Genomic DNA, 25,753 nt, shown 5'->3' on the forward strand with positions numbered 1-25,753 from the left:
TTCTTTTTTCTCCTCTCTCTCTCCTCTTCTCTCCCCCCCCCCCCCCTACCTAAGAGAAGGCTAAAATAACTTTCTTAGATATTATATTTACAAGTCATAAGAAACATCTCCCCCTCCTCTAGCACCCTCCTCACCAGCCCAACACCCTCCTTAAACATCATGTCCACAAGTCGCAAGATGCATCTCCCCCTCCTCCGGCACCGTCCAAACAGTCTCAACACCCATAATCCCACTCTTCGTAACCATACTCGTATTAACCGGGCTCTTGGGAATAATCTCTTCTCCCCTCATAGCCAGGATAGAAAGCACATGCGCCGCAGCCTGTAACACTCTCGTTAGCAAAATTATCCCCTTTAAGTCAAGTGTGCCGCAGCCGAGAAGATGTTACCTTTGCATTAATCGTCAACGTCTCCGGGTTCGGGTTATCAATGGTATCGCAAGCTTGGTGATAACATGGGTCCTGCGCTACCCCCGTACCGGTATGTAGTCCACCAACGGGTTTACCAATGTTCATGAAACTCTGGTAATCGCTGCCACCGGTGAACCTCGCGGGTGTAACTGGTACACCTTCCTTTTCGAAGTGCTTAACGAATAACTGTTCAATCGCCGCTGAGCCAGCTGCACCAGAGAGATTGAACGAGCTACCGTCGCCATCAAACACGCCAAAGTAACCGCGCGACACCATGTCGAAGTTGAGATAGGTTAGGATGTTGTTTGCCTCGCTAGGGAGCAGGTTTTGCGTGTAGTATTTCGAACCTAGCAGGCCGTTTTCTTCGGCGCCCCACCACGCGAAGCGGACCTTGTTTTTGACGTTGAAGCGGCGGAGGGCCTTTGCGATTTCGAGGATGAGCGTGCTGCCGCTGCCGTCGTCGTTGATGCCTGCGCCGGCTTGCACGCTGTCGAGGTGGGCGCCGAGCATGATTACGTTTGTGGGGTCGCCGTCTTTTGTCTCGGTGAAGACGTTTTGCGTGATACGGGTTTCGACGGTTTGCGTTTGCTGGAAGTAGGCGGTTACGGCTTCGCCGGCTTGGAGGCGGGCGACGAGAGGTTCCGCGTCGGAGAGGTTGATGTAGCCGGTTGATACGTAGGCTGGGTTGGGGTTGGAGAGCGTGCCGCCGGTTACGTTTGCTGTGTCGCTGGCGTAGATGATGACTGCGGAGGCGCCAGCGGCTGCGGCGGGCTTCATGCGTCCGGCCAGTGTGGTTCCGTCGGGACAGGATCCTCGTTGTACGAGGACGATCTTGCCGGCAACGTCGAGGTTCTCGTAGGCTTCGTTGGTGCAACCTTCTGGGCCCGAGGCACCTAGGACGAGCGGGAGAGTCAAGCCTTCTGATGTTGTGGATGGCGAGTAGGATAACCCGATGACGCGGTATGAAGTGTTGCTCACACTGAATGAGATGGAGCTGATTTGGTTGAACAGGGCGGGGAAGTCCTGTGTCCATGTCTTGAAATGCGTGTTTTGGGTTTTTGCCAGCATGTAGTCGACAGATGCTGCATAACCAGGCAGACCGAAAGCTCGGTTTCCACCATTTGCTTTGGCTATGTCGTCAAAAGCTTCGAGGTTGCCCATGAGCCTGGAAAAGTTAATAAGATGTGGTATCATTCCGAACCACGGGCTTACTTCTCCGTCTTGATCTCAGCCTGGATGGCTTCAGACACCATAGGCCTTGGGGTAACAGCCGCCCATGTTTGCGCAGCACCTGCAAGGGCGAGACCACTTGAAATCTTCATCTTGACTTTTCTGAAAGATAGTCTCGAGTATCTGGACCTTCAAGTGTACCCATTTTCTGCGAGGGACCAGCCTACTTGATATATGAAATCGCCCGCTCTTGCCATTTCGGCTCCCTTCCGGTTACCTGGGTAAATGCGGCGCACTCAATCATGGCTGACCCACTGCTATCAAGAACATGCATGTGCTGCGTCTGGAAGAGAAGGTCGCAAGAGAGTAGAGCGTGTTTGCCAAGTTGCCAAGGGGCGGAACTGAGATACCTGCCTGAAGAACATTAGGCTTACTTGGCACGAAGCCACAATCCGTTGCCACAACATGAGACTAAACTTTCGCACGTGAGTATCCTTAGCCTTTCCTACCTGTGTTGGATTAATTCAGACGAAATAGCACGATAAGACGATCAAGTGCTGAGTTTTCGGCCGAGCCACTGCACATGTTTGATAGAGATTAAAGAGTTGATTATGATTATAGAAAATGAAGTACGCATCACCTTTCACCATCAAGGAGTGGCGTTCGTTCCGTGCCTATTCCGAGGTCGCCTCCATTGGCAACATCTACTCCCTTGGCCTGTCGAGCTTTGCGGTCTCTCCACACAAACGACAGGGCCATGGTTAGCAAGATGCCCTGCAGGAAGCCAGTAAAGATGAACAGTCCCCAGGCACTCCAGCCTCGCGGGCCTAGTCGCGCATATAGACTTGCAGCAAAGACGAAGCTACCGGGTGTTTGTATGATCATCATAGGTATCGATAGACTGCCCGTCTCTTGTAGTCTCCAAGTCATGGCGATTTGAGGGAGGTATTGTATAGCGGCTAGAAGACTGGCGAGGAGTCCGAGGAAGTTTGCCCAGCCTCGGACATGAGAGGGAATGGCGTATACGAAGACGACGGAGCCGAAGAGGGAAACGACGAAGAAGGCGATGGAGACGCCAAGCACGAGGACAGCTTCTTTCCATGTCGGCATGTCGGTGTCTTGTTCCTCTACCGTGTCGGAAGCTCTCGGAAAGAAGATGAGAAACAGCAGCATACTGTCGGAAGTCAGCAATCAAGGCAACAGCGACGGGACTGGCAGGACTGACATGAAGAAGAAGCAAGACCATTGCACTGCAATCTGCACTATGCCCAACATGGCAGCTGCACAAGGAAATCCTCCAATCTCTTTGCAACAGTCCATATCCCTTGTGCTCTCAGGCAGCGTGAGGATGTTGGCGATGCTGGCTGTACCAGACACAGTCCCGAGCAGGACGAACATGGGACTGAGGCCTCGGGAGGAGCGACGGGCTATGATCTTATAGTGCTGAGGAAGGTACGACACGAGGATACCAACTACGATGAAGCTGCGAGAATACGTCAGTGACGTGTTTGGTATGCGACACCAGGGAGGCTTACATGGAAACACCAAAGTTGATAAGGTCGGGGTGGGCGAGTTCTGTACATCTTGAGTTACTTGGGGCTACCATAGCTGCGAGTCTGCGAGGCTGCGCAATATTGTGTAGATGTAGAGGTCGTCGCTGCCTTCTTATGAAGGTCAGCGTGAAGGTCGGATGCGTGTGACGGCAGCCAAGGAGTACGAGGTACGGACGCGACGGGAGGCCGAGCGTGCCTGTGCCTCGGCTGGAGCGCGCATCCGCCCCGTCATCTTTCGCGACCGACAGCAACCACGACCACGACATTTGACCTTCACCCTCATCAATGGACCCATGAACCACGTGCTCACCTAATCGCCCATCATGGAGTTCCTGCCTGCCCTCCAGCACGGCATAGACGACCTCAAGCCCTCCCTCTTCGAACTCCTTTCCGAACAACAGCTCGCATCGCTCCTGCCCCCATCGCTCCGCTATCTCCTGGCCGTCTCCACACATCGGTACCCACGATACCTGCTCCCCATCCTCAATTCATTCGATGAGGTGTACGCGCTGCTTATGCTGCTCGTCGAGCGCCACTTTTTGCGCACATACGGGGGCTCCTTTACCGAGAACTTCTACGGCCTCAAGCGCGCTCGCGTGCTAAAAGTAAAAGGCGGCGAGATTCCCCGCGCACAGCTCGGTGCAAGCGACAGCGTCCGAGAGGCGGTCAAACTAGGCAGTGGCGATGTGTGGAAGAATCTGGCGGTACTGGTGGGCCTGCCGTGGTTGAAGAGGAAGTTTGACGAGGGCTACGACGTGCACGCCGCCCATGCCAACCTTCTCGGCCCAGGCTACAACCGCGATAGAGAGGGCTTGAGGGCGGGAGCGAGCATCAAAGAGAGGCTGATGTACTACTACAAGTGGTTTCTGCGGAATATCTACCCCAGCATAAATGCGGCCTACTACTTTTCCCTGCTGGTCTTCAACATGGCCTATCTGTTCGATGGGACCAAGTACCACTCGCCCTTTATGTGGCTAATCGGGTCGAGGATAAGGAGGTTGGGCGAGGTGGATCACAGGGCGATTGAGATTGCAACGGCGCCTAGGAAAGTTGGACCAGCACGGCCTGGAGAGGGAGGGTCTATCTTCTCCCCAAGGAATATTGCACGAAGTGTTCAGCCGCGTTTGCTCAGTTCGCTCAAGATTCTTCTACCAACCAGCATCTTCGCGCTCAAGTTCCTGGAGTGGTGGCATGCCTCAGATTTCGCCCGACAATTGTCGAGGAAAGCAGCCGAGAACATTGAACTACCGCCACCGATACTGCCTTCGCTTCCGCCATCTGCGAAACAACTGGCAGCAAAACAAGCTCATGCATCTGAGAAAGGACGACCTACATCATCGTCATCCAATAAGTCTCAGTCCGCGAATCCCCCAATATCCTCGAAAACACTCCTTCCCATCCTGACCGTAACCCAACCATCATCATCCACGCTCTGCCCCATCTGTGTAACGCCCATCATAACTCCAACAGCGTCGCCAACGGGCTTCGTATATTGCTACACGTGTATACATCGATGGGTGGAAGGCGAGCATGACCGCCAGGTTGCCTTCATGGAGGGCACTGCTGGACTTAGGTCTGGAGACGGAGAAGCAGAAGATGAGGGTTGGGGCAGAGAAGAGGGCAGTCGAGAGGGAAGATGGGAAAGCGGAAAGGGCAGGGATCCCGTGACCGGAAGGAGAGTGCTTGGCGGAACAGAGGCTTTGAGAAGGGTGGTTGTCTAGGATACCATTGCAGCGTTTTGTAGTTTTGAGCGACTAGTACCAGATTATGATACCAATAATGGAATAGCGTATATTGACAACTCCGATGTTGGTGTCAGCACGTGATAATCGCAAGCGTAACCCCGCCACTAGAACCCGAGGTATTTCAACTGTACATCGAGATTGGCCGGAGTCGGGCTGCTCCTACGTCCGGCTATCGTGGTATTATAGCGCACGGTATCACCGGTACTGTATGCAAGCCGTTCAAAACATGAGTCGCCCATGCGCTGCCTTCACCGACAAAGAACCGGCATGGACGTGTGTGTAATGGTCTCACCAACCACGTCTCACCAATACCGGCGACGTTTTGACCATGTACGGGTATGCAGCGATTGGCAACCATCGAGTCCCGATCGCGTAGCTAAGACTCATATCGTGCATCTCCACCTTGCCCATGTCATGTGTCGAAGGAATGGCAAAGGGCGGAAGCCAATGTCAAAAGGCGTTGGGTTCGCGTGGAGCTGCCGGATTAGGCGAGCGGCTAACATGCTGCAAAACTTCTTTATATATCAACTTCTCCGTCGAACTTGGGCAACACTCTCGCCATCTTTACTGATTAATTTTCTTGACTTGTTCTTGCAAAATTCAACTGCCCTGCTCGATATCTTGGTACATTGTGATTTATTTAGAGTACATCCTAGCCCGAGCGACTGCCAGAAATGGCCCCACCACCACCACCACCACCACCACCAATGTCCGGCAAGGACTCTTCACAAGATGTCACATCTCACACGGAGGGCTTGATCCAGCCGCAAGATATTGCAGAGAATGCAATTGCGCGAGATCTCCAAGAGGAAGAAGGATCTGAACAAGTCATTGCAGATGACAATTCTTCTTCAAGTTCAGATACCGTTCGGCAGTATGACATGATCAACTCTTACCGCCGCCCCTCATACGTCAACGCAGGCGCACGCCCAACGGCAATAATGTCTACCAGCGTGCCCGAGCGGGGCCACCAATCTACGTCATGGAAGAAGCACAGTCACCTATCAAGGAAAGAGAAGGATACCGTCCGCGATGAGGAACGGAGTTTACTCCGAGACAACCACATAATCCCGCCGAAACATCCCCGAGCCGGACGGGAAGGCCCATTTGATCGCGTACGAACCAAGCTTTCAATACCAGGGCTACGCAGAGTGAAAAGCACATCGGACGAAGAAAGTGCCATCGGGACGCCAGACGAGCGAACAGCCCTGCTGGGGGCATCCAGAGGCGATCCCAGCCAACCATACGGCGGCTTGGATACCCCCAAGACCATCCACAGGACGTGGAATGAAGCCGTAGCCGCTGGCAAAATCAACACAACATGGCAGCGAGAAACCAAAGTTCTAGCCAAGAGCTCTGCGCCTATGATTCTGACTTTCCTACTGCAATACAGTCTACCAGTTGCTAGTATCTTCACCGTCGGACACATCGGCAAGACTGAACTCGGAGCGGTGAGTCTGGCCAGCATGACTGCTTCAATCACGGGCTATGCGATATATCAAGGCTTAGCCACTTCACTCGATACACTGTGCGCCCAAGCCTACGGGTCCGGCCGTCCGCACCTCGTGGGCTTACAACTCCAACGTGCGCTATGCTTCTTGATGGTCGTCACAATCCCCATCTCACTCGTCTGGGCTTTCGGCGAACAAATCCTGTCGCATCTCGGTCCGGAGAAGGAGACAGCTCGCCTCGCCGGTCTGTACCTCAAGGTGCTCATCGCGGGTGCACCTGGCTACGCAGCGTTTGAGTGTGGAAAGCGGTACGTCCAAGCGCAAGGCATCTTCAGCGCAACCATGTACATTCTCCTCATCTGTGCGCCACTCAACGCCTTCCTGAACTGGTTTATGGTGTGGCACCTAGGCTGGGGATTCATCGGCGCCCCGATTGCCGTGTCCGTGACTGAGAATATTCTCCCGCTCCTCCTCTTCCTCTACATCCGCTACGTCGACGGCTACCAGTGCTGGGGCGGCTTCGACAAGCGCGCGCTGAGGAATTGGATGCCGATGATTAAACTCGCACTTCCGGGACTCATCATGGTACTAGCGGAGTTCCTAGCCTTTGAGATACTCACTTTAAGCTCAAGCTGGTTGGGCCCAACTGCTCTCGCCGCACAAAGCGTACTCGGTACCGTTGCTGGTATAACGTTCCAGATCCCGTTCCCCATCAGTGTCGCTGTCTCCACACGTGTGGCTAATCTCATCGGCGCTACACTTTCTGTTCCGGCGAAGACGGCGGCTAAAGTCTCCATCTTCGCTGCTGTCCTCGTTGGTACTTTTAACTTTTCCATGCTGTATCTTTTCCGCCAATCTATTCCCCGCCTCTTCACTCCCAACGAGGAAGTCATCGAAATGGTGGCTACGCTACTGCCGCTCTGCGCTGCCTTCCAAGTTGTCGACGCTGTTGCTGCTTGCTGCAATGGTATACTGCGTGGACTTGGTCGACAGGAAATCGGCGGTTACGTCGCTTTGTTCGCTTACTATCTTGTTGCTCTTCCCATCAGCTTCTTCACTGGGTTTGGGTCGCCGCATTGGGGTTTGTGGGGTCTTTGGAGTGTAAGTTTTGACCATTCTGATGATGTCGGATTGGATGCTAACGTTGTATTCAGGGACCGGCTTTTGCGTTGTGTATTGTTGCGGCTATTGAGGGTGTTTTTATTTGGCGGACGAATTGGGATCAGGCGGTTGAGGCGGCTAAGCTGCGGAATGCGGCAAGTTAGTGTTGTTGGTAATCATGGCGTTATTTGGAATTGGGGTTTTATCATGGCGGGATGAATCATGGATGGGATGGGAAAAGTTGTTATGTTATTGACGTGAATGATGAACTGAATTGGCGCAAGCTACCACCATATACAGTCTACATGGTTATGCCCTTTCCCCAAGTAACCTACTAGATCTACTTGGTGGACTCCAGTGGACGATTACACTAGCGTGAATATCATCATTTGTGTTGAGAATACAGTCCGTAAGTGACTTGGTGGTATCAAGCGGAGGAGTAGTCACATGATTGGTGACACGTGCAGGTGGGTCCTAGCGGGGAGCTTGGACGCAGCTGCACGCAACACGGATCTACGAACGTGTGAATAGCTCCTTAGTCAATACAATACGAGTCGTACCACCACTACCGTTGTGCCTTAGAGAGCGCTCTATTAGGTAGTCATACTACTACTAATAGTGCCAGCTTCTCAATAATTTGCAAGATACCCATGTTATGTCCTTGTTTAAATACTCACAATAAAATCAAGCCCAGTCTACCACATGCTCAACCCCAACCAGAACAATCTCGACGATCACCTATACTACAGCCTCCAATTCACATACCTAAACCCCCGCATCTCCCCTCTCACACAATAAAAACATCATACCACGTCTCTAACCTCTTCTGCCCGCTATCGCCCCTAATAGCATCAAGATCGGGTATATACACCATACCATACCTATCACCTCGCCATAATTTCAGCCTGTGAGATACATACTGGCCCGCACACGCACCGCGGGAACGGGAAAAGCGGCTACCAGTGCCGAAGCCGAAGCCGAAGTCGATGCTGACGCCGACGCCGACCGGGGAAAAAGCTCATGCGTTGAGTCCGGGATGCAATCGCGAGCCGCGCACTAGTTTCGTGCATAGGGGCGTGGCATACTGGCGTGGTATTGGGTCGTTTGGCGAGGCGGAGGTACTTTACGTGAGACCGCAGTAGTGCGTTTCTGAGCAATGGGTTAGGGTGTGGAGGGTTTCGTGGTAGAGGCTGTTTGAGGGGGCGGGTAATGGTGAGGGTGAGAGGAAGTGTGTATAGTGGGTTTGGGAGAGCTGGTAGTATACTTATGTTCTTGTCAAGTTCTGGTATGTCGTGGGATTAAAATGGGAGATTGTGCTAAGGTCTTTGATACTGGGGAAGATGTGGTGAGTCAGTCCTGGAAGAAGTGGGTAGTTTGCTGCTTTGCGGCGTCGCTGCCGTCATGTTGCTCGATGTCGATGTAGGAGATGAAGACTTGATTGCCATGAATTGGTAAGCTGAGGTTCACAGCGGAGAATCTCGGGTTCGTAGTTTAGAAGCTTGCGCAATGGGTGTATGCAGGTGGTGGGGCACGACATGACGATTCTTCCACTTGCTTTTGCGTGAACAAAGGCAAGTTTGGGCATGTCTCACTTGGCTTGGATATGACATTTCATGTTTCTATAAGCTGGGCTTTGGTGTTGAGGTCAGCGGTATTGGTCCGTCGGCTACGCAACCCCCTTTGGTAGTAGTAAAAACCCCTCTTTTGAACACTAGCGTACGCTTTGGGAAATCGAGGGTATCAGTAGAGGAACACTTGTAACAGGGGTAAGAGTAGGGGTTTCGAGCTTTCCCCAGATCTCCGAGGTCTTCTGTCAGACGATCCTATGCTTGCGAGGTCATTGGCGTATTATGCTCAAGGAAAGTAATACTGCAATCGTTCGAAATACCACAATCGTTCGAATCGTTCTTCCTGATTACCAATCCGGGCCGCATGGCAAGATACAGAATTCCAAATCACAAGAACAGTTTCTAGACATGCATGTACATGATCGAATAAAGCATTGCTACCAGTTCACGATTCACCATAGCATTACGACAGCGGTGGTTAAAGCACATGAAGCAGCCAATCACAGTTGGCAGCCTCGCCTTGGAAAACACGTGACATGTTACATGCATATCAAACGCTTTGGGCCGGCCCGGCCGTTTTCCAACCAAACACTTTCCATCGGCGGCCAGTCTTGGTGTCCCTATTTCGCCGAAACCATCTGGAAAAGCCACACTTACCTATTTGTAGCATCTCGCAATATGGGTCATGCGGCAATGCAGATGTATTGAATGCAGACTCAGTTGAACGTTGGGGTAAACGACTGTTCTTGTTGAGAAAAACGCCCAGCGAAACTCATCCACCGTCGATCCCCTTCATCAGTGCCGCGCGGTATAGGTGTGGGTATTGTTCGTCTAGTGTTTGGAAGCATTGTGGCGTGATGAGCCAACCCCGGACTTTCGGACTCTTGACAGGGACGCGGACTTTCGCTGTGGCTGTTACCCATCGAGGCCTCTAACGAGGCCAGAGACGGCTAGCGCGACAGACCATGGGTTCCCCCTGGTCTTCCCGAACAACCCGAAACGCTTGGCAAAGGCATCCTCCTCAATCACCACATGGCGTCTGCGCATCTTCTCCTGGGGCACCATTTCAATGTTTGTGAGACTACTTTGCGACATGTTACCGTGGCATGAGTGACCGAATTATGCCCATCCCCGCCTGTCAGACGCGTACACAGCCGATCCCTGTGGCTGGGCAGCCTACTTTCTCGAGTGCCGCATGAAGCAAAGTCTCATATATCATCGTGGCTGAAGACCTTCACTTATGCTTCAGACAGAGTCTCGATACTATTCTTCCACTCCCTAAACTTTTTTTGTTCGACTTTTCTTCATTGCCTGCTGGTCTTGGCCTAACTGCTGGTCGGTTTTTTTTTCCTATTACACATTACATCTTTCGCCTCGACCGACGACTTCGGATTCAGGAGACGCCGGCCGTTCTTCGGACTTTCACTTAGCAAGCCTCCACGGCCGTTCAAAATGGGTTGGGGTGTACTCGAGAGTTCCCGGGCGGCATGCCCCAGGGGCACGTCCAGAGTAGGCGTCAAGGACACAAGCGAGGACAAGGTACAAGAGCTGGATACTTCGAAGAGGTCGGGAGGCGTCGTACTTGCACCACAGCCTAGCGATGATCCAAACGACCCTCTCAACTGGACCCTCAAGTGGAAAGCTCTCCATCTATTTGTCCTTTGCTTTGGATCTGCCGTAACCAATGCGTAAGTCCTCGAACAACGACTGTCCACGGCTATACGATATGCTAATCCGATACAGCCAAACTACCATGCTGACTCCTGGACTGGAGCCCCTCACCGAACAGTACAATAGTAATGGGGGCGACATTTCCACATGGGTTGTTACTGCACCGACTTTCTGGACCTCGTTCGGTGCTTTCATCGTAGTTGCAGGGTCAGATGTTTGGGGCAGAAGGCCATTCTACGTCTACAGCGTCGCATTGCTCGCCATCGCCAACTTTGCTGCCGAGATCTCCTCGACCTTCCCTATGCTGGCTATCGCCCGTACTGCCGGTGGCCTCCTCTCCGCACCTCTGTTCACGCTTCTCACCGCCACCATTGCCGATTTGTTCTTCCAACACCAGAGGGGTCGATCTATTGCCGTCTGGAACGTTCTGCTCAACTCTGGAGCTCAGGTTGGTTCAGTCTTTGCCGGTTTCGTCACTGATGCCTTTGGTGTGTCGGCCAACTTCCTCATCACCGGTATCCTCTACACCGCACTCATTCCCGTCTTCTACTTTACCATCTTCGAGTCGGCCTACTTCAACCGCAAGACTGACGACGTCACGACCATTAATGTTAAGGCCGACAAGCTTAGCAACGAATGGGACCAGGAGGATCTCAAGGCTTCTGTGCGACCTGAGAAATACACCTTCAAGCAGAACCTGGCCATGTCTAGAGGCCGTCTCTCCAACAAGTCCTTCTTCAAGGGCATGGTCAAGCCCCTTGGTCTCATTACTTCGCCCATTGTCATCTACAGTTGCTTCCTCAACGCTGTCGTATTCCTCTTCCTCGTCGGAGTGTCCACCTTCATGTCTATCCTTCTGTCTGCTCCCCCATACGACTTGACCCCTAGTCAAATTGGTCTCACCAACCTACCCGTTTTCGTTGTCGGTCTAATCACCGGTCCTCTGTTCGGTTGGATGTCTGATGCTTCAGTCGCTTTCATGGGCCGCCACAACGGCACCAGCAAGGGCATGGCCGAGCCAGAGTTCCGTCTAGTTCTTCTTCTTGTCGCGACTCCCATTGCCATGGTCGGTCTGCTCGGTCTCGGCCTGGCGTTCCAGAACAACCTCAAGTTCGTCTGGATCGTTGTCTGGATGGTCGTCACCAACGTTGGCAGTCTCTCTGGTATCCAAATCGCCATCTCGTACGTCATTGACTGCCACCCGGAACACTCGGCCCAGGCTTTCGCCACCATCAACATCATCTCCGCTGCCATTGTCACTGTCGGCATCAACCCCATCATTGGCATGCTCGACACTGTTGGACCCTTCTTCGTCTTCGCATCCATGGCCGGCGTGGCCGCTGTCGTTACCGTAATGGCGCTTCCCATGTATGTGTTTGGAAAGAAGATCCGAGCCTGGTACGAGCAGGCGCCCTGGGCCCAACGCCTCCTCGACTAAACGCACTCTTTCAACAAACCCGCTTGCGTGTCATCGAGCGCATCCGCGAAGCTATCAGTTACCATCGCTCTTGAAATATCATCTGCAAGGGGGGCTTCATGCAACTGACAGATCTCTTTTTGAGCGTTTGTTTGATGTGGGGGAACCAGGGGCTGCAGCGAGTTTGTTTGTTGGTCGGTCTATACACGAAATACAACCCCCACTATCGACGACGCCTCAATTTGTATTTTAAAACTTATTATCGAGAGAAACGTCTTTTTTTTGGTGACGATTAGATGCCTATAGAGTTTGAACACGCGAGTGAAGATATGATGAATGAGGTATTATGGATATGTTTACACCGGTTGTTCTGTAATGTGCAGTATACCTACCGGAAAAGTAAAGCTGCAACTTTAGCCTCTGTACTAAATGTGACTATGACTGATTTGACTGGGAGATGATATATAGGACGCCATCTTCTCTCGCGCGCTGTGTTCTAGTCGTCGCTGCAGCATGTGTGTGAGCTGCGCCATCGTCGGGTTTTGCGAGATGATACGGACTCTCAACATGAGGTAAGAGTGAAAATGCTCCGTAGAGCTATCGTCAAAATCATGTAATCGATGGTTCTCCAGTCTGGTACGCCTCTCAACATGCTCGGACGCCGTTGTCACAAGCCTTTTCCACCGTAGAGACTGCTAGAGGGATACTCTTGACCTGAGATGATCTTGCTCGTGCACCTCCCGCTGATCAATGGACCATCGCGTCGCTGCCGCCACCTTCACCTTTTCCTCCTCTATTTCGATGTCGTCTAGCCCGCCTTGTCACGGTTTGGGGTCTCTCCTGCAGTCGCAACTCACATTTGTAATGGAACGATGCCTATTTGGGACTAGCACGGTTGACGTCACCCATCTACATAAACTTTCCATAGCTTGTACAATACAACCTCAGTTCAATCCTTCAATTCTCCGCACATGCGCACTGTTCACTCCACCGCAACAGTTATGAGCCCGGCTGCAACCTAGGATTGTTCTCACCTGCTGCTGCAATCGTCACTCTGCTCGAGTCGCACGTTGCTATACCGCGTTCGCCACAACGCACCTGTTACCGCGTTCACCCACGACGCACATTGCCTGGATCTCTGCCTTGATCCTTACACACACGACTACAGCCTCTGCAATGGCTACTGAGTCCGACCCAGCTGTGACGCGTGTCACTGTCATTCTCAACACACCGGACGACTGGTTTACCTGGTTGTTCATTCGCCGAGACGTTGCCAACCGCCACGGTCTCTGGCAGTACATCAATCCTGACGTAGCTAGGGAGCTTCTCCCTGAGCTAGCGGAGGCTCCTGAGCCTCAACTCATTGACTACCAGGCTGGAGCTACTAGGCTCTCTAACCTGACCGCAGACGACCGAGAGTCCTACCGATGGGAATGCGATCGATGGGAGCGCCGCCGCTCCGAGTACCGCACCCAGAAGAAGGCTCTGGCCGACCTGAACACGGACATCAGCAAGACGATTGCTGTACGCCACATACATCTAATCAAGGATCACGAGACACCCTACGACCGGCTGGTCGCTCTCAAGAAGTTCCTTTGCCCAACCGACGCAACTCGCCGCCGCGAGCTTGCCGACAAATACAACGCTCTCAAGACTGCTCCACGAGCCACGAAGAAGGTCGAGCAATGGCTGGCCGACTGGACATACATTACCGCTCAGGGCAAGACGGTTAGTCTACCAGAGACTGACGGCAACCGACCGCAAGAGGACTTTCTGATCGCTTGCAAGGCACTCGATCAAGAGTACGCCACATCCTGCCTACGCGAGATCTTCAAACATGAAGCACGAGGCACCACTGCAGAGATCTCATCTCTTGAGACGTACGTCGCCGAGATGACCACATACCTACGCCGCACAAAGCCTCACTCTACTGGCCTGGCAGTCTCTGCTGCTGAGCTCGGAATCACGAAGCCGACTGAGACTCCATCAACTAGTCGAGGTCACCGTGATGGCGCTCACCGTGACGGCGCACGGCCAACACCTACCTGCGTCTGCGGGAAGCAGCATTGGTACACTGACTGCTTCATACTGAATCCACGCCACCCGGCACGTCCAAAGACCTATCAACCTGCAGCTGAGGCTGTACGCAAGGTTGAGGAAGCGCGGAAGGACTCCAAAATCAATGCGCGCATCAAGGCTGCTCTTGAGAGGTGGTTGACCCGCCAACCTCAGAGCAATGGATCACTGCGAGTCGATGACGGCGAGCCACCTGCCAACACAGACACGTTCGTGATATCGACTGGCCCAATGCTCAAGCCTCTTCACGACGGCCACGACAGTCACAACCGCGTCTGCCATAATAATGAGGTTGTCATTGCAATTGACGCTCGCACTGAGCCTGTGGAAGCCCTCACAACAATGGCTGTCGATGACACTACTCAGACTGAACTACGCAACCGATGGATTGTCGATCCAGGATCCAACACGCACGTCGTCAACACAGAGGCATGGAAGGGCTGGAGGAGGACGAGCGATAATCCAGAACGCCGCTCTGTCAACGCTGGCAATAGCTGTATTCTCATCACAGCTTGGGGCACGATGAAACTCGTCGCTCATACACCAAATGGACAGCTAACGCTAGAGCTGACGCACGTCGCGTACGTCGAAGGTTTCCTGACCAGCGTCTTAGGACTGGCTCGCTGCCGATCAGAGTCAATCCACTTCGACTCTGGCCGCGACGTCCTATACATGCGCCAACCATCGAACGTTATCGCGCAACTCGAATATAATGGAGGACATTGGCTTATTGATGCAGAGCCATCACGCCGACCACCACTGTCGCTTCTCCACTCACCGCTGAGTACGTTTGGGACATCATATCGCCCGTCGTACGCGCCAAAGCCTGCCAACGTCGTTGATCGGCGCGCTGCTCATCAGATTTGGGGCCACCCAGGTCGAAAGGCAGTCAACCAGCTCGAATCGAACGTCACTGGTATCCAATTGACAGGAGACCACATGGACTGTCTCTGCCAGACCTGCACCGAAGCTCGGATGACTCACATCATCTCGAGACGCCCGGCTGAGAGCCGCGCACAACGACCATTCTATCGAATCGCGATAGACTTGATCTACATCATCCCTATGGGAGAGGAGTGTATCGACGGCAGCAAGTACGCCGCACACTCTATAGATGAGTACTCAAAGTGGCATGAGATAGCCACAATCAAGCGAAAGGACAAGCCGACACTTACTCGTTGGTTTATGGCCTTAATCCGCCGAATTCAGCGCGTGTACGACGCGGACGTAGTCGCCATCCGATGCGACAACGAGAAAGGATTTGGAAATGATCTGATCAACACGACAGAAGAGCTTGGAATGCTCTACGAGCCTGCTCCACCTGGTACAAAGGAGCCGAATGGACTTACTGAGCGCGCAGGCGGAGTCCTCACTCAGCGAGCTCGCGCTATGCGTATACACGCTCACCTGCCCAAGAATCTATCGCATGAGATGTATCGCACTGCCGCATACATCCTTAACCGCACACCTACCGAAGCACTAGGATGGAAGACACCGTACGAGATCGTATGGGGACGAAAGCCACTCGTCGCTCATATGAGGCCTATCGGCTGTCGCGCCTACGTCTACAACCGCGATCTGAGAGCTGCCGACAAGCTTGAATCGCGCACTCTCATCGGCCACCTTGTTGGCTACCAAGGCACCAATATCTTCCGCATATGGCTTCCTACAAAGGATACTGTTATCGTCACACGCGACGTCACATTCGAACCCACGCTCTTCTTTGATGGGATAGACGGCTACGCCTCTACGCTAGTGATCGAGGAGGTGATCGAGCTACTTGAGTATCCAGAGATGCCTCAAGACGACGATATCAGCATCGAGGACCTGTTGACCGCTCGTCAGCGTCAGCACAGTCGCCAAACAGCACCTGTGACCTCAGCTCCGACGGCTGGAGGCTCCCAGGTGGGGGGTGAGATGGCTGACGACGCACTCAAATCAAATCAACCTAAGGAGGACACAATACATGTAATTCCTAAGGGCTATCGCCTGCGAGGCGAGAAAGCGCCACAAGACGTTAATCTTAACCCAACCGACACGAATCTTATTGTCTCTGGCAAGCGAAGTCGAAAGCTAAGAGATCTGAATAACTTTGCTGTACAGGTCTACGCTGAGAGGCTAGGACCTGAGCCTCTAGTCGATTACCTGCGAGCTTTCTCAACCGAGATTCTCTGCGACAGGGCCTCCGCCAGCGCAGACAAAGTACCACGGATCCATCAATCACAGCTGCCGCCTCTACCGAAGTCAGAAAACCAGCTTAATACACACATGTTTGGCGATCAATTTCGACACGCTATAGAGATTGAATGGCGAGATCTACGTGCCAAAGGCGTCTTTGGACACACAGAGCAATCAAAGGCCACCGCAGATAGTGAGATCCTGCCGCTGATGTGGGTCTTCTCGTACAAGACGGATGGAGATGGATATCTCTCAAGGTTTAAGGCTCGACTCGTTGTCCGAGGAGACCTCCAAGCTCCGATAGACGATACGTACGCTGCTACACTCGCTATCCGCAACTTTCGCGCTCTTATCGCAATCGCTAATTACTTCGATCTCGAATTGAAGCAGTATGACGTCCCTACTGCCTTCTTAAACGCAAAGACTAACCGCAAGCTATACGCTGAAACACCTAAGGCCTTCCGCCATATTGAAGGCGAGATCATGCTGGTGCTCCGCGCCCTCTACGGCCTGAAGGAGGCACCAATCTTATGGTACAATGAGCTACGTCGACAGCTTGTCAAGCTAGGTCTAAAGCCAGTCGAAGGCTTTCCTTGCTTGTACACGAGCCGCTGGCTTATCCTATTCGTCTACGTTGACGACATTGTTATGGCGTTTCATCGATCAAACGCCTATCACCACCGGTCCTTCGAGAAGGATCTGGTAGACCTATACAACATCAAAGCGATGGGGGACCTTACCTGGTTTCTCGGTATTCGCATCGTCCGCGATCGAGCTCTGCACAAAACCTGGCTAGTCCAAGACGCTTTCATCGACAAGGTGTGCGCTCGATTTAGCATCGAGGCTGTGGGCAAGGCTCCAGACGTCCCGCTGACGGAGAACTGGATGCCACAGTCTACTGAGGAGACTGATACTGCTCGTACGAAACTCTACCAGCAGCTTGTTGGTTCCCTTGCATATATTGCTGTCTGGGGTAGACCTGACGTCGCTCGAACGCACGTCGTCTTCGCCTGCCACCTCACCAACCCAGGACAGTCTCACGTCTCGAAGATCCGCCAGACCTGGCGCTACCTGCTCAGCACGAAGGCTCTCGCTCTTGAAGCCTCTGCTAGCGCGCAAGACATGGCTGAGTATCTCTCCGACGATCCGACGTATCGCGATCCTCTCTTCTTTGGATCATCCGACGCCTCGTATGCTGACGAGCCTGAGACGCGCCGCAGCTCTCAGGGGTACGCATTCAAGTTTGGAGGACTTATGATCGACTGGAAATCTACTGTCCAGCGCACAGTCACAAAATCAACCACAGAATCTGAACTGCTCTCACTTTCCCTCGCAGCCTCGCAGATGGAGGAGTGGATGCGCTTCTTCGCTGGTATTGACCTTACGCTCGACTGCACGCCTACCATCTGGTGCGACAACCAGCAGACTGTTGGTATTGTCACGAAGGAGCATGATAAGCTTCATACAAAGATCAAGCACGTCGACATCCACCAGCTCTGGATTCGACAGGAGGTCACCGCCTCACGCATTAACGTCAAATGGGTACCTACTGATCATATGCCTGCTGATGGACTCACGAAGGTACTACCAAAGCAGAAATTTATGGAGTTTGTCCGCCAACTTGGCCTCGTGGATATCACTGAGCGCCTGAGGGGACTACGTCAAGCTAATGGAGACGACCTCGACGGCATCTATATACACTGATCCTGTTCAGCTGTCGTTGACTCCCTGCCTGCGCGTCTACGCCAGCTGGGGGTGTGTCACGGTTTGGGGTCTCTCCTGCAGTCGCAACTCACATTTGTAATGGAACGATGCCTATTTGGGACTAGCACGGTTGACGTCACCCATCTACATAAACTTTCCATAGCTTGTACAATACAACCTCAGTTCAATCCTTCAATTCTCCGCACATGCGCACTGTTCACTCCACCGCAACACGCCTTGATATCGCCACGTGCAACTAGCAGAAACCTCTCGCATAGAAACTAAACCGCCGTATTTCTGGTGTTTATTGAATTGAAGAAGATCATATGTATTGAGTTGAAGAAGGTGACTCGGCGGGCCTCCCGAATCGCCAGGCTACCAAGCGTGTCGCTGCTGCTGCTACTGCTGCGTGGCGTGCGGCATCGTGAGACTATGTAAACCCTCTTCTCTCCCTCATTTCCCGCCCATTGCGCACATGAAGTTTTCACATATCCGCTGGCAATCAACCTGATAAACTGCGCAGCATACATTGTTCAACAGCGCGGTATATTCGACTCGACGAAGCGCCTGAAACTACCACACCCAGAAGTCTCCTAAGGTTACATCCACGCGACAAATTCGCGATCATGGAGAACCCCAAGCTAAGCAGCGCCCCTTCTCCCTTATCCTACTTGGCACCCGCCTCCCCCAAAGCCCGCGCCAACTTTCCCGTTTCGACGCCCATCTGCACTTAGATCTTGGCCGCGGAACTTGGTGCCATACGCCGCGATGCAGTCGCCCACGCTCATCTTTCTCCTGCCTAGCGTAATTGTCAGCGCTTTTCCTATACCGTAATAACTCCGTGACAACTCGTCCGCCCAAGATGATCCGATCAGCGGTGCCAACGCTAACTATCTCACGGCCTTGTTGGCGCATCGAATTGGATGGCTTTGGAGCTGCTTCAAGGAAGAGAACTGATATCATTCTAAAGCGGCATACATAAGAGCCCCGCGCGTATGTGGACTGACGTACGGATCTATCCAGCAGACTCCGCAACAATCAATCGATCGACATGATTGATTCCTATATAGGTTAAAGAGTTACTTTATTAGGCAGCCTTTAACCTAGATAGGAATCAATCATGCCGATCCGATTGATTGTTGCGGAGTCTGCTATCCAGTTTGCGATGAACACCTGGCAGGTCAAAGATCTTTTCGCTGATCGACCAAGAAGTGCTGAAACTAACCGGCCGCACGGCTCTCAAGATGCCCAGTTACTAGACTCCGCAACAATCAATTCAATCCGGTCACTCTCCTAGACCCACTTACCTATCTAGGTAGGGCTTAAACTCCTATAGGTAACTACTAGGCTTAAAGCGGTAATCAATCAATCCAATCTGAACCTTCTAGGACCCACTTAATTGATTGTTGCGGACTGTGCCAGTTACAGCCGAGCAATCTCATATCCTCGGGACGCTGTAAGCACTAACACAGGTCCTCACTAAGTAAGATCCAATGATATGTCTCATACACGAGCAAAGTCTCGGCATGATCGTTCGTGTCCAAGATCCGGGCCTGATGCGGTGTCAGAAAGCTTTGAGGGCATAGTCTTACGCCGTTTCTTCTTTGCGATCAAAAGGTAGCTGACAGTGAGATTGGTAGTGAGATTCGAAGCTTGACATATATGGAAGTTACAGACGTTCAGAGTCTTGAATTCTGTGATGTTGTGTTACCACTTGCGAGTAAACAAACGAAGACTTTTATAATCCTTGTAATTGTGCAAGGTACCGTGGGCCCATAACCTAAATAAAGGAGACAGCAGTTGCTCAAACAGGCATAGCATCTAGATAGCCCGCTTTTCTCTCAACTATAAGGGTGTGTTATGGACCGTCAGACCTCATGAAACTGCGACATCCAAAACCACCGCTTCCGAATACTTTTGAACAATCACACCGAAAGACTCTTTTCTCACCAGCTTACGCGCCACTTTGTAAACTTATTCCGATCTCTACTTACCTACTATGAAGGTCTCCGTCACCGTAATCGCCACAGCTCTTACCCTCTGCGTTCAAGGCCAATCCTATGGTCAATATAAACATGTAATAAACTGGTTGGGGCCATGTTGTGGTTGGCGACCTCTTCCGGGCTACACAGACGGATGCGCAAACGTCAGATATCCAGGACGTGGCGGGATCGAGGTCTATCAAAATTGCTGGGCAAAGGGCCCGAACTCTTTGTGCGGATCTGCGTGCAAAAAGCTGAAGGGGCAGTCCTTTGGCTGCGAGCCGTTCGTGTTTTCAACCCTATATATATATCGTCAATCTAAAAATCTTTATAGGTATGGGGATCCAACAGTATGCATCTGTACTAATAGCTCACCTACACTAACTAAGCCTTGTTGATAATGTAAGCCTAAATTAGAGTTAGAATCAGAATCAGATGTAGATGTTATACAATAGACATACTAACGAGCTTAGAAATCCCAGAAACTGGATTCATTAATTGTCGGATATTGGGGATTAGGTCAAGGATACGCAATATCTATGATTGAGGCTTGGGGTATTATTATTATTATTATATTTCCATTAGAGTCCTGTATCAGTCGGTGACTATGTAGGACTTTGGCTAAGCCGTTCTATGTATGTTGTTCAATATGGAGTTTCTATAGGTCTTGTACAATTTGGAGGATAGTTGCGTAGTCCAATTTCCGAGCTAGTCTTCCATTGGCGCGGGTGCTAAAGAGCAGTGTGGTGAACAGAAAGAGATGTAACAGCGAGCTCTTTGCGAAAAGAAATATTGTTTGTAGTTTTATACAGTGTCTGTCTGTTGTTTTGTGTAGGCGTCTGTATATAGGGATCTACAAGAGAGAGAATAGATCTATACAGCTATTGCCTGGTCGATGTTTTGCTCGTGCGTGTGCTAGTGAAAGCAGGTGCTGGAGCGGTTCGGTATATGGGGTCGGTATATCGAGTCGGTTTAGGGCGTTCGGTAGAGAGGGTATTTGGTGTAGGCGTCTGTATATAGGGATCTACAAGACAGAATAGATCTATACAGCTATTACCTAGTCGATGTTTTGGGCGTTTTGGTGTAGGCGTCTGTATACAGGAATCTATTATAACCTAACAATAATAGACCTATACAGCTATTGCCTAGTCGATGTTTTGCTCGTGCGTGTGCTAGTGAAAGCAGGTGCTAGAGCGGTTCGGTATATGGGGTCGGTATATCGAGTCGGTTTAGGGCGTTCGGTGGAGAGGGTATTTGGTGTAGGCGTCTGTATATAGGGATCTACAAGAGAGATAGTAGATCTATACATCTAGTGCCTGGTCGGTGTTTTGCTCGTGCGTGTGCTAGTGAAAGCAGGTGCTAGAGCGGTTCGGTATATGGGGTCGGTATATCGAGTCGGTTTAGGTCGTTCGGTGGAGAGGGCTTTTGGTGTAGGCGTCTGTATATAGGGATCTACAAGAGAGATAATAGATCTATACATCTAGTGCCTGGTCGGTGTTTTGCTCGTGAGTGTGCTGGTGACAGCAGGTGCTGGAGCGGTTCGGTATATGGGGTCGGTATATCGAGTTGGTTTAGGGCGTTCGGGTATAGGTAGCATCTAGATATATAGGCCTATTACTTTGCAGCAATAGAGATATATACCTAAGGAAGAGCCGTTGCTCTGTCGGTTTCGTAGAGGGTGCCTTCGATCGAACATCTAAAATCAGTTGGCGCACGGGCCATTTGCAGAGATTTCTCTCAACTAAGGCCAGGTAACAACTCTGTCAAAGTTGCAGCGGCCAGCGCGCCCGCCACAACGCCTGCACGCAAAAGCAGACGTTGGAAACTGATTCTAGGAAGGCATTTCAATGGAATTGAGATGAAAAAAGGGTAATCCAGGACCTTTTTGTCATCTCGAAAAGTTGGTGTTCGATGGGGGCTTGGGGTAGCGGGGGAAGACAATGCAAAGTTCGCTTGGGCGGTTCAATACAATATTTCGCAAGCATTTCTGTACGCTCAAGTGAGAAAGGCCGGCATTTGATGTTTCAGTTTTTGTACGTGATGTCTGCGATCGTTCCATTCTGTCCCTGCTGTGACCATTTGGAGTATCCGTTCTTTGCATTCTATCCCTACGTCCAGAAACACCCTCCTCGACCATAAAAAGCGCACACGCAGACTTTCCAAAAAGCAAGTTGACTTGGATTACTTGCTTGACTTGCTTGGTTTAAACCAAGCAAGCAAGTCAAGTAAGAGCTGGGCAGCTAAGCAAGCAAGTCAAGTCAAGATACTTTGCTTGCTTGGCTTACTTGGTTTACTTGGTTGTTTTAGCGTTACTGTGATGAGGGTGCTAAAACTGCTGTACGGTAGATGTCGCGATGGTTTTGAAGTGTTGCAGTTGCCTCGGTTGAGTCCCAAACAGGCTAAGCGGCTATCAAATAACGTTAGCCTTAGTCTAGCGCATTGCTCCAATCTCGACGTACGCCTGTCTAGAAGCCTATCGCAATGCAGTATCCCCTATAGCAACGCGTTTTCCAGTGATTTATACTGCCCTGATACCCCCAATATGGCCAAACGTCGCCTACCACAAACTTCTGCTCGGAGCAAACGTACGAAAGTAGCCGCTGCCACCAACAACGTCGCCTCAACTCCTGAGGCTTCACCTGAGCCTGCATCTAAGCCTGCATCTAAGCCTAGACCTCAGCGTCGATCACCTCGCAAAACCCTAGCTGCCGCAAGCCAGGCTAACGCCTCGCCGCCAATACCTACCTTCGAGTTGCAGTTCTTAGAGTCGCAGGCGGAGGCTGAGATTGTCGCGCCCACCGAGGGCAGCCGAGCTGGCACGGTGGCTACAACTGAGGCTGGAGAGGGTGGTCAGGATGAGACAAACAGCGCACTAGTTGAGAACTTTGACGGCATTGACTGGGCACGTTTACCTGATTTTATCAAGCCATTGGCGCGTTCTAAGCGCCCAAAAAGTTGGATCTTTCAGTATGGCTACCGCGTTGTTGAGCGCCATGCTACATCTCGAATCTGGTTTGTGTGCAAGTACTGCCATGTACACAAAACTATCGACGCTGGCCGTGGTGGTTTGTTTAACATTACTCAGGCTACAACCTCAGCAGCCACCCATCTCAGCCAACCAAAGCCTGGCCACAACCTTACGAAAGATGGCCCAAAGTTAGCGCAGAGAGCTCGAGGCCAGCTGTCGTTGCGGCAAGCTTTTGACGCTGGTTTAGACGTACAACAAAACACTGCTAACGCGTTTGGAAACTTCGACGTAGAGGGCTTTCGAACAGCCACTGTCATGTGGCTTGTTAACCGAAACCACCCGCTCAGCGAACTTACGACGCCTGATTTTAGAGAGATGATGAGATTTGCCAACCCAGAGGCAGAGGCAGCGTTGTGGGTAAGTAATACCAGCGTTTCTACCTTTGTGATGAGGTTGTTCCGGTCTATACGACCGCAAGTTATCGACACCCTGTCAGGCTCAGTAAGCAAAATACACGTAAGCTTTGATGGCTGGACAACAAAGGGTGGTAAACGTGGCTTCTTTGGAGTAGTCGCTCACTTTGCCGACGCAGCTGGAATAATACGAGACTTACCAATCGATCTGCCTGAGCTCGCTGGCGCCCACACCGGTGAGGCTATTGCCAAAGCTATCTCGACGACGCTCTCAGCATACGGAATAACAAGCGACCGATTAGGCTATTTTGTACTCGACAACGCTACCAACAACGACACTGCGATCGCCGCGCTCGCGCGCGAGTACGAATTTGAGTCCGCTCACCGGCGCCTCCGCTGCAGTTGTCACACGCTTAACCTCATCGGCCAGGCTATTATATTTGGCACCAACAAAGACGCCTACGGCAACACTCAAGAGCAGTACAATACCGAGGAGCAGTATATGCGAGAGTGGCGGAAAGATGGCCCTATTGGAGTGCTAGTTGACGTCATCAACTATATCAAAACGCCGCAACAGTACGAGCTTTTTCGTGGCTACCAGCGCCTTGCCAACAACAACCTGCCTGCTGAAGGGCGTCTCAAAGTACTCGAGCCAGTCAAGCCTGTCGTCACTCGCTGGAACTCATACTATGCTGCTTTTGAGCGCGCTACCAAGCTTCAAGCCGCGTATAACTTGTACGCTGAGCATCATATCAATAGGGTTATCCTTGAAGATGCGCACGCTGCGCAGCGGAATAATAAGCGGCCCGACGCCCCAAACTGGATGAGATCAACTGGGCTCCGAGCTGCTGACTGGGCGGTGATTGCAGAGTACCAGGACTGCTTAGAGCCGCTCAAGTACGCCACAAAACGCCTCGAGGGACGCTCTAAGGATGGCAAATACGGCGCAATCTATGAGGTTATACCCGTTTTTGAGTACGTACTCAGCAAGCTTGAGGCCCGGGCGCGCCCGTTCGAGCACGTCGACTTCAACGCTCATGCCGAGGCTCCAGAGGATCACCTCAACGTCAACCTCCGCGCCGCGTGGAGCAAAGCCAACGACTACTACAACAAGCTCGACGACTCGCCCGCTTACTACGCCGCTGTTTGCCTACACCCGTACTACAAGAACTACTGCGATGTGGCGTGGGCAGACAAAGCTGATTGGCTTACTAGTGCCAACGCGTCGTTCCAACAGCTTTGGGCGGCATACAAACCTCAACGAGCACGCCAGCGGTATACAACTGCGCCGAGTAGCAACAACATAGACGAGGCAATTATTGCTATACTTAGCCGCAACAATGACCGAGAGGCTCCACTTGACGAGTTTGAGCGCTGGAAAACACAAGAGCCGCAGTGGACGCAGGAGCAGTACAACGCAGATGGAAATCCTGTCCAATACTGAATACAACTACTGCCGAAATACCCGCATTTAGCGCAGTTTGCAATCGATATCATGACTATCCCAGCATCAAGCAGCGACTGTGAGCGCCTCTTCAGTGAGCTTGGCGACCTTCTTGAACCTAAACGACGTGCTCTGGGCAGTGAGCTACTCGCAGCTCTTCAATTAGTAAGGTCATGGGTGCGAGCTGGTTATAAACCGTACAACTGTAGCGAGGCTAAGCTTTCAGATGAGCAGCTTGTAGGAGATTACAACATACTAGAGTGGAACACTGAGTTTTGGTAATTTGTATGTAGCTTAATCTCTTTGTAGTAGTCAAGTAATCCAAGTACTTGCAAGTAATACAAGCAAGTCAAGCAAGTAAAAAAATCACCCCAAGCAAGTCAAGTAAAGCCTATGTTTGAACCAAGCAAGTCAAGTTTAGAGCGGTGACTTGCTTTACTTGCTTGTTGGAAAGTCTGGTTATCTGATTGGCGCGGCAAATGTGCTCTTTGTATGGCCTGGATCCAAGACGAAGCCGAGCATTTGGCGGATGCGTGTCCATTCTCCCCCTCATGTCACAAGCACTTAGCGACCCATGTTCGGCACTTGGAGGGCATTGTGTGGTCCCCTTATACCTCCTGCGTGGCGTGCCGCGTTCCACAGGGGCTCTGTGCGCGATGGGAGGAGCGGCCCGAGGGTGGGCTCTTCTACGACCGTGGGCCTGATCACTGTCAGTATCCTGGTATCCTTCTGAAAGCCGTCGCGGCTTTGATTTATACGCACTCGGAGCCCTTTAAGGTCTGGATCCGGCCTCATCTAGTACAAGCGGGCATGGCTGACAGACCGGTAACGAAGGAAAAGTACCTCCAGGTGTTAGGAAAGGAAGCCCAACTAGGGGGTCAGAAAGTGAGCAAGTTGGCCCTT

General features: G+C 51.9%; 8 protein-coding genes across 8 annotated transcripts; 6 read left to right on the plus strand and 2 right to left on the minus strand.

Annotated features, from left to right (window-relative positions):
• Positions 1 to 150: 150 nt before the first annotated feature.
• Positions 151 to 1,731, minus strand: PtrM4_037960 (leupeptin-inactivating enzyme 1 precursor; the record flags this gene model as incomplete). The annotated part of the gene is made up of 3 exons (XM_001942377.1): positions 151 to 321; positions 389 to 1,574; positions 1,622 to 1,731. The coding sequence occupies 3 exons, from the start codon at positions 1,729 to 1,731 to the stop codon at positions 151 to 153; spliced, it is 1,467 nt and encodes a 488-aa protein (XP_001942412.1).
• A 484-nt stretch (positions 1,732 to 2,215) lies between these two features.
• On the minus strand, positions 2,216 to 3,185 carry PtrM4_037970 (PQ loop repeat protein; the record flags this gene model as incomplete). The annotated part of the gene is made up of 3 exons (XM_066104247.1): positions 2,216 to 2,753; positions 2,805 to 3,062; positions 3,115 to 3,185. The coding sequence occupies 3 exons, from the start codon at positions 3,183 to 3,185 to the stop codon at positions 2,216 to 2,218; spliced, it is 867 nt and encodes a 288-aa protein (XP_065966449.1).
• A 270-nt stretch (positions 3,186 to 3,455) lies between these two features.
• PtrM4_037980 (Pex2-Pex12 multi-domain protein) lies at positions 3,456 to 4,853 on the plus strand (the record flags this gene model as incomplete). Its single annotated transcript, XM_001942379.1, has 1 exon — positions 3,456 to 4,853. One exon carries the CDS (start codon positions 3,456 to 3,458, stop codon positions 4,851 to 4,853), a length of 1,398 nt encoding a protein of 465 aa, XP_001942414.1.
• A 965-nt stretch (positions 4,854 to 5,818) lies between these two features.
• Positions 5,819 to 7,593, plus strand: PtrM4_037990 (NorM, Na+-driven multidrug efflux pump; the record flags this gene model as incomplete). The annotated part of the gene is made up of 2 exons (XM_001942380.2): positions 5,819 to 7,429; positions 7,483 to 7,593. 2 exons carry the CDS (start codon positions 5,819 to 5,821, stop codon positions 7,591 to 7,593), a joined length of 1,722 nt encoding a protein of 573 aa, XP_001942415.2.
• Positions 7,594 to 10,449: 2,856 nt separating this feature from the next.
• On the plus strand, positions 10,450 to 12,106 carry PtrM4_038000 (MFS-1 multi-domain protein; the record flags this gene model as incomplete). Its single annotated transcript, XM_001942382.1, has 2 exons — positions 10,450 to 10,685; positions 10,741 to 12,106. 2 exons carry the CDS (start codon positions 10,450 to 10,452, stop codon positions 12,104 to 12,106), a joined length of 1,602 nt encoding a protein of 533 aa, XP_001942417.1.
• A 1,155-nt stretch (positions 12,107 to 13,261) lies between these two features.
• PtrM4_038010 (uncharacterized protein) lies at positions 13,262 to 18,043 on the plus strand (the record flags this gene model as incomplete). The annotated part of the gene is made up of 1 exon (XM_066104248.1): positions 13,262 to 18,043. The coding sequence occupies one exon, from the start codon at positions 13,262 to 13,264 to the stop codon at positions 18,041 to 18,043; it is 4,782 nt and encodes a 1,593-aa protein (XP_065966450.1).
• Positions 18,044 to 20,042: 1,999 nt separating this feature from the next.
• PtrM4_038020 (uncharacterized protein) lies at positions 20,043 to 20,423 on the plus strand (the record flags this gene model as incomplete). The annotated part of the gene is made up of 2 exons (XM_066104249.1): positions 20,043 to 20,308; positions 20,360 to 20,423. The coding sequence occupies 2 exons, from the start codon at positions 20,043 to 20,045 to the stop codon at positions 20,421 to 20,423; spliced, it is 330 nt and encodes a 109-aa protein (XP_065966451.1).
• Positions 20,424 to 22,567: 2,144 nt separating this feature from the next.
• Positions 22,568 to 25,132, plus strand: PtrM4_038030 (uncharacterized protein; the record flags this gene model as incomplete). Its single annotated transcript, XM_066104250.1, has 2 exons — positions 22,568 to 24,838; positions 24,887 to 25,132. The coding sequence occupies 2 exons, from the start codon at positions 22,568 to 22,570 to the stop codon at positions 25,130 to 25,132; spliced, it is 2,517 nt and encodes an 838-aa protein (XP_065966452.1).
• Between the last annotated feature and the right edge of the window lie 621 nt (positions 25,133 to 25,753).

This window comes from Pyrenophora tritici-repentis, chromosome 1 (assembly GCF_003171515.1).
Source record: "Pyrenophora tritici-repentis strain M4 chromosome 1, whole genome shotgun sequence".
Taxonomy (NCBI): Eukaryota; Fungi; Ascomycota; class Dothideomycetes; order Pleosporales; family Pleosporaceae; genus Pyrenophora; species Pyrenophora tritici-repentis.